This window comes from Periplaneta americana, chromosome 15 (genome assembly GCF_040183065.1).
Source record: "Periplaneta americana isolate PAMFEO1 chromosome 15, P.americana_PAMFEO1_priV1, whole genome shotgun sequence".
In the NCBI taxonomy this organism is placed as follows: domain Eukaryota; kingdom Metazoa; phylum Arthropoda; class Insecta; order Blattodea; family Blattidae; genus Periplaneta; species Periplaneta americana.
The window spans coordinates 25,822,854-25,831,341 of NC_091131.1; the positions used below are offsets into that span (position 1 = coordinate 25,822,854).

Below are 8,488 nucleotides of genomic sequence, written 5' to 3' on the forward strand. Positions count from 1 at the left end.
CTGTTTTCTTACCGCCGCGGCTAAATATCCGCACGGACAAAAATCCGCTCGTACGCGCTAGGCCTAAGCGTCAAACAATCACATCAATGTGAATCGAAGCAATTATTAAAATAACAGAGTAAATTTATATTTTAAAAATAAAACTAGTGTACATTTTAAAAATTATTTTTATGACATTTTTATTTTAATCTTTGCCCGTAAGCAAACTCTCTAGAATTCTCTGGCCATATTTTATTCTGGACGGAATCTGGTCATGCGGGCAGAGGCGATATGGCCAAGTTGACGATGCTCCATTTAAAATAGTGCAAAGAATAATAATCTGAACGCGGCGAACGAATCCGTTCTGGTTGGTGAGCGCTCACCTTAAGGAGATATTTATTGTTACTTCTCGTGTTTACAGTAACCGTAAGGACAGTGAAACTTCTGAACCGTTAAGTGTGAATTACACTGCGCTTCCACCGAAGACGAAACAGGATCTTGCTCAGACAATAGACAAATGTTCATGTTTCGAAGGTGAAGGAAATTCTTAATTGAAAGTTCCACATAGCTTTAAAATTGATTTTCAGGCTACCCGCAAGTCTTAAGGCATATCATGTTAACAAAACGATTCAAATGAAGATAAATTCAAACAAACTAAGTAATAATTTGATAGAAAACTTTGTATAAAACAAGTATTATTAATATTAGAATATTTAGTTCTAGATAGTCACTATAAATTCACAGTTATGTGACGACCTCATTTCCAAGGGAAAAGTTACAACGAGAGACCTAGTTTTGTAGCTCAAACGGGGTTGGAAACACCCTGCAAATTTCTAACGGAGGATATATATAAGACATGTTCTGTAAGCGCTCGCTTAAATAGTTTATGTAAAGTCTGTGGACAGAGTGTGTCAAGGTAGCGCCATTGAATTGATATGGTAAGTAGATGCCGAAAGTATTTTTTGAAATTATCTATAGTAATGTCACAAGGGGCTTGAGATTTGACAATCAATCCACGAGCGAAGTGAGTGGATTTATTTGGGAAATCTCAGACCTCGAGTGACATTTATTAGGACTATTTCGTGAATAAAATAAAAATGTAAATAATATATCCCTAAAATTCGCTCATAAAATGTTAATAAATAATTGTATATTTATGAATACTTAACCTATTCAGACATTGTGAAGTCGAAATAGATGAATAACAATTACCGCAAAAAAGAAATTGAATGCTATTCAGTGATACCAATTGAGAAAAGTGAAATAGAGGTTTAAAAATATTAATTACATGTACTGCGCTTTTTCCTTGTTATTATAACAGAACTACTTTTTCATTATCTGCTGAAATCATAGTTCAATTTGAACATTTTATAGTATAATTACAAATAACCTGATTAATACATTAATTAAATGAAAAATTGTTATGAAGGAGTGTCATTTTCTTTAAATACAATGGACATGGAATAGAATATGAAAATGTACTGTATATGTGGAAGTAGGATGTCGCACTTTATTTAGTACAATGGATTCATGCTCATCGATTTACGTGGAGACAGTTGGCGACACTGACTAAACAAAAGAACGACTCTGGGATAAATTGATAGTGATAAATCGAGCTGCAGAAATTATCGCGATGTATGAATGTAATTGGTTGTAATTCAAAATTTCATTACACTTCAATGACCGAAAATGGAATGACGTCATACAAACGAAATAGTCTTAGCGGTACAACGTGAGCTGCAATATTTTAACACATTTAAACTGTAATACATTAAGATAGAAGCATCGAAAAAAACACACCGCTGTTTCTTAGAAATGTGCTACATAGGGTGTATGAAAAGTACTGCATATTTCTTGTAATTATATGCTTCTTAGTTTTACCAAAAAATGATCCATACAACATGTATTCGATATAAATGATTATTTTGCAAGCGTTTAAATATTTTTTTCACGTATAGAGAGTGAAAAAAATATTTAATAACATGTAATTTATTTTAAAGTGCCTGTATTTTAAATCAGCATTAGATTTTATGTATAAAAATAAACAATTTTGCAATTTCCCGCTAAACATGTTCACGCATCGACTTTCATTGCGCGCTTTCGTCATCGAATCAAGACTGTCTGAAGACTAACACACAAAATTATGACGATTGACTCTGAGATTTAAACAAAAAGTTTCATCAGCTGAAAGTACGACATGTCTCATAAAATCTAAATTATTACTTATCTTTTCAATCACAGAACTTGTCCTTCTGTCAAAATTTGTTCATATATATATATTTTTTTATATTGTATGGACGCACGTCATTTCTCTCATAACCTTCTTATAAAAGCATAACTGACATTTGCATTCAAGTGCCTACTTCCTTGTAGATTTATGCAGATCATCTTCAATGGGTAAAATACGAGGTGGGTCAAAAGTCGCTTTCCCCAATATTCGTTCTTAGGTTTCATACTTGTACGCATATACAGGTGTCATAACTTGAACAAACGAATAGCTGGTGTAATAAGTGGTGGGTTGATAACCATGTTGGTAGATCAACTATTTTTCCGATGGCATGTCTTGTTGTTTTGTTTTATTTTACTGTGTTGGGTTGCGTCTCTATGCAATAACTGCTAGTTTCTTGCAATGAATCGCAAATTAACTATAGACCAATGTATTTTTGTGAATAATTTCAAGGAAAAAATTGTTCAGGGACCGAGTATCGAACTCGGGACCTTTAGCTAAACGCACCAAGGCTCTACTAACTGACCTACCCAGGAACTTTACCACACCACCACCACCACCACCAATTCTTCTTCTTAAGCTTATTGCTTTCACGACTTCATATGAATCTCAGTGCAAATTTTGGCTAAATGACGAGTTCATTTCTTTAGAAATGGTCGATATTGTCGACGTTCGTTTCTTTTTCAGAGTTTAGATTTTTAATCTATAAACCTAGAACAAAAGTCGTTTTCACTTCCTATGGAAAACGGTAATTTCCAAACCACTGCTACTAATATTCATACTTAACAGTGAATTAGACTACTGTGATTGGATTGAACCTTCTCTAGTTGTATTTTGCGGTTTATAGAGAAAGTTACTTATAAAAAAAATTGCAAAACAATCATACAATATACTGATTTAACTAAAATGTTAACATGGGTTTTCTTTAGAGAGAGAACAAGGTGCAGCTAATTTGAATAACCTACTAATATCAAATTAAATTAGACTATTTTTTGCTAATTTGACCTTGTTAACACTTTCGAATCAAGGCAGACTGTTTCTTTCTTTGTCGTGACTTTCATTGTTCGGCAGTCATGATTTCCAGAAACTAATGACCTGTGAGCGGATTTTCTTCCTTCCTCTTCCTTTTTTAAATTTTTTTCTTGCTACAGTAGACTGGGGGAAGTGACTCGGGATATCAGGACTGGTAAAGGAGAACTAACATCATTTACAGTGAAGTTTGTGTGTAACAGAAGTAATAAAGTAAGAGAGACAAGTATGTCTTACGAGTATATTCGAACGAATAAATGTCTCTTTACTTAAAATTCCGCCCGTTTCTACTTTCTTCCTAACGAACAATGAAGAAAGTAATGCAGTTGTGAAAATACGTAGTTCGATATATTAGGAGTTGCTCAGAAGTCTGCATTCGTTTAAATTTTTGTAAATTTGTTAAGTTTTTCTTTTTCCTCCTACTGCCTCCTCCCATGTTCCAAAAATAATCCAGCCAGAGAAACTTCAACTGCTATCATATGTTCCTTTATGAAATGAACATTACCAAATAATATTGTTACGTTAAATATATATTTCTTGTGAGTGTAACTAACTATTACACATTTATGTTTCAAGGAACAACGACTTAAAAAATACTGATCATAAGTTGATCATAAGCTGTACATTGGAGCACAAATAATTCCACTGCTATGACATGACTTTTGTGGTAATTAATGTCAGTGACGTCGCCAGGATCAGAGCAAGGGGGGTGCGGATGGGGTGCGAGATTTAAAAATGGGGTGCAAGCTGTAAAAATGTGGTACATAAAAAATCCAAAATGTTCTCTCATGCACTTGCGCGCATACTATACATCTGTTTATTAATAATAATAATATTATTATTATTATTACTATTATTATTATTATTATTATTATTATTATTATTATTATTATTATTCCTCATCACATCCATTACAATACACTAAGGGACGTAGTTTTTTTCACATCCAAGAAATTGTTTGTTTGTTTTTGTTCTTCAAAATAATTTATGCCTAGTATTTCGTTAATAAATTGCCCTTTGGGGTGCAGAAAGGGGTGCTCCGATTTTTATGGGATGCTTGCGCACCCTTTCGCAACCCCCTAGCGACGTCCCTGATTAATGTAATTACCAACTCAGCGGATCCGAGTTATAATCTCGGGAAAAAAGAGCAAAATACAATTATCTTTCGGTCTCATTGATTACTGAAGCCTCTAATAATTTTATTATTTTAACGGTGACCGTGAATAAACCTTACTTTGCTAGATTTCAAGCTACAATATTTACTGCTTGAGCAACGATGAAAGAGTAATGGAACGGAGAAAAATTCTCTCCGGCGCCGGGATTTCAACCCGAGTTTTCAGCTCTACGTGCTGATGCTATATCCACTAAGCCACACCGGATACCTCCCCAGCGTCGGATAGAATCGTCTCAGATTAAGCTCCAACTCTTGGGTTCCCTCTAGTGGCCGCCCTCTGCACTACGTCATAGATGCCTATGAACGTAGGACCGAAGTCCACACATGTGCTGAGGTGCACTCGTTATGAGTGACTAGTTGGCCGGGATCCGACGGAATAAGCGCCGTCTTAAATCACGAAGTGATTTACGCATATCATATATACTATTCTCCGTTCCATTACTCTTTCATCGTATGATGACGCAGAATATCTGCATGGAAATATCATATGTACTTCGTACATTAAAATAATTATAAAATAATACATATGTACTTCGGTACATTAAAATAAAATAATATATAAAATAAAATAATATTTAAAATAATATATATGCTTGAGCAACATTATTATTATTATTATTATTATTATTATTATTATTATTATTATTATTATTATTAATCTATTTTATTCGATACAGGCACTGCAACAGACTCTGTTGGCAGCTCTCCTCGTGTTATCTGTCACCACAGCAGAGAACGCAGAGACGTCACAAGTTGCTTACATCCAGGATAAAACAGACGTCCGAAACAACCTGACAGAGAGCCATGGACACACGGTGGCATCATCTAGAACCATCCACGGTGCACAAGATTCTCTCACTGACAACACCACAACTGTTCCCAAGTCGGCGCAAGCTCGCTCCTTTTCCATATCCTCCATATTCGAAGGATCCAAGGGGGAGGAAGAAAAAGAAACTCCCCCAGCCGACGGAGAAGCCCTACCCTTGAACAAGCACCCATTGTGGAGGGTGCACAAGTACCAGGGGATAGACATAAGACCCGTGCCCCTGCCTACTGCACAGTACGGACCACCGCCTCCGCAACCCGTAGAATCCTATGGTCCACCTCCAGTTCCTAGTCCAGAAGCACCCGGAGATACTTCGGCAGCGCTCTCAGCCTTAGACAACCTCAGCGGGCTGGCTAACTTACTCCCTCAAGAGGGGTCGTCTGGTGGATCCTTGCTGTCTGTACTCGGCTCTCTGTCCAGTCCTCCACAAAAGAAGGGTTTGAGTCCTGAACAGTTATCAGCACTAGCGTCTCTAGCGAACCTCATTAAACAGAAGTCCCCCAGAGAACCGGCGAGTGAGTACGGTCCGCCGTCACCTGGAGTTGATCTGTCTACTTTGGCGTCTCTGGCCAGTCTGCTACCTCAACAGGGTGACTCCTCGTTGTTGTCGACTGTTCAGAGTATTCTGTCCAAGAAACCTGCATTCATTTCAAGCCTCATCAACACGCTGAAACTTTTCTCGCCTTCGAATTCTGAAGAGTCTGAAGGTGCGTCTGTTAGGTATGCTCGGTATCTAAGTCCTAACAATGTTATTGTAGAATCCCTAACAGGTGGTGATCTTAAAGGTGGTGGTCCTAAACCAAATAAGCAAGTTGCTGACAGTAAAATTGGATTAGTTAAGGATGATGTAAAAGTAGGTATTTTACATGAGCACGATATATTAGAAGACCTGGGAAAAACGGTCATTAAGAAGCCACTGAAGGCTGCAATACATGCAAAGGGTCACGTAGTTTCTAAGTTACTAAAATTAGGTAAGTTTGGTTTGAAGAAAAAGTTACTGAAACACTCACTCAAAACAGCAGTTTTAAAAGCTCCTTTCGCGATAAAGAAGCACATTGTTTCAAAATTGGCGAAAGTGGGGAAATTCAAAGTCGCGAAAACAGTTGGAAAGTTGGCAATAGTAAAGGCACTCATTCTAACTAAAATTAAGAAATTAGTTAAATTTGGTATTCTCAAGGCTTACATTCCGCTCAAGTTAGTCATAGGCTCAGCCGTGATAAAGGGTCGTCTTATTTATAGTGTTATAAATTTGGCTAAAGACTTGAAACGTGTTAAATACGCCTTCATTACATGGCCCTTGAAAAAGATTGCATCTGTGAAATTTAAGAAGCTAAAGAAAGAAATACTGGGTCTCAAAGGTTCTTTCCCTCTTATAGTTGGTGCTGGTGTAAAAAACAAAATTATTTCCAAGTTTGAAGAGGATAGTAAATTTGTGATTGGTGGCGACGCAGGGACGGGGAGTAAACTAAAAAATAAAAAAAGCACTTCGAGGACAGGAAGAAATATTTTAAGTGCTATTTCAAATTTTTTTCTAGGCACGGCTCCAGAAGCAGAACCAAATTTGCTAGAACTGCCTGAACTACCTCCTATCTCTATCCCACCTAATTTTAAATTCCAAGAAACAGGCGTTAAACAACCTTACGTCATCAAGTACTCAAGCTCGGCAGCTCCTACTGAATACGGACCACCTGAACCATCACTACCTTACCCTCCCGCATCACCACCACCCTACCCTCCCCCATCATCACCACCTTACCCTCCCCCATCACTACAACCTTACCCTCCCCCAGTGTATGGGCCACCTCAAGTGGCACCATATCCACCCTCAGTGCCATCAACCTATGGGCCACCCCCGATAAGTACATATGGAGTTCCTCAAGAGCCAGCAGCATTCTATCTACCAAAAGTGTCACCTCAACAACATTCTCCCTCAATTGCCTTTCCAAATTCTCAACCAGAAAATTCTCCCATTAATTCCCAAAATCCTCCACCAGAACCTCGTTTTCCCGTGAACTCTTACGGACAACCAACCCTGTCCTACAATATAGCAGACAGTCAACCAAGTTCAGAATTCAGATCAGATTCCCACGAACACTTTATCGACAGCAATGCAGGACATTCTGCCACAGACGTTTCACTGAAAACAGATCTAGTGCCGCAACAGTCACAGGAGAGTGTAAATGCACTGCGGTACTCCCTAGAAAGGGGAGCATCCTATTCAGATTCATCAAATCATGTCCAAGGTGGTCCGTACTTCGGTAACTCCCGATCTGATACCACGCTCCCTTCAGAACCATTCTCGAACGAAAGCGACTTCAAGCCGTCTACACTGGCAGCTGCTACGGGGAGCGGATATTCCAGAGTAGTATTCCAAAGAGCTCAGCAAATGGTAAAAGAAGAGGCGACGCAAGGACGTGAACCGGATCACTCCGCCCCAAGATCGACCAGCAATTTACAAAACAATGAACAGTCAAGATCAGCGACGGCGGCATCTTCAGAGGATTCCGAGGAAGCGAGATTACATTCAGAAACAGGAGATTTCCACAGCGGGTACAGATGAACAAAACAAGACTCTTAAGTAGCTGTACAAACAACTACTGCAGTTTGCAAAAGGCGTTTCGTTTCACGTAAGTAAAAGTGGATTCCTTTTTGTGAAAACTATTCTAAAGAGGAACAAGAAAGGTAACACTTCCTATTGAAAGTAGCATTCGGTTTGACTACATGTTAAATTTATGTTAACTGAGATATTCATAGAACCGGGTTCGCTTAGAATTTAAAATTCAAATTTACTCTTAGCGTAATAAACTCATGCTTACTTTCTATCTTCTTTTCAGATCGCAGTATTTGTTTTCACCGGCGTCATCGTTCTGTGACGTATGTTAAAGACGACTTTTGCAATACTAGGTTTTGTGTATATTGTACTTGTACACATGGACAATTATTGCAATTTAGCGAATTTACTTACACTTCTAACTTATATTAATATGTGGTAAATAATTATTGTATATTGTATCTATTCACAGTAGAAGTATTATAATAAATATATTTTTTATATATTACACACATGTGCATGATTTCCTAAAAAACATTCACAACTAATGATATTCAAATATAATTACGGTATATGATTTTAGTAAATTCTGAGCCAACGGTGCTTAAGTATGATATTTAAATTTGAAGCAGTATCATCATCATAAATATAATCATCATAATCGACCAACCGGTTATTCTTTATGTTTCAATGGCCTATTAC

General features: G+C 37.5%; 1 protein-coding gene across 2 annotated transcripts; it reads left to right on the forward strand.

Moving 5' to 3' along the window:
• Positions 1-856: 856 nt before the first annotated feature.
• On the forward strand, positions 857-8,258 carry LOC138715623 (uncharacterized). 2 transcript variants are annotated; one of them, XM_069848698.1, is made up of 4 exons: positions 857-917; positions 5,087-5,942; positions 6,771-7,862; positions 8,070-8,258. In XM_069848698.1, the coding sequence occupies exons 1-3, from the start codon at positions 915-917 to the stop codon at positions 7,793-7,795; spliced, it is 1,884 nt and encodes a 627-aa protein (XP_069704799.1). In that variant the 5' UTR covers positions 857-914; the 3' UTR covers positions 7,796-7,862; positions 8,070-8,258. The 2 variants fall into 2 exon arrangements, with proteins under 2 accessions (XP_069704799.1, XP_069704797.1); XM_069848696.1 differs by having other exon boundaries at positions 5,087-7,862.
• Positions 8,259-8,488: the final 230 nt, after the last annotated feature.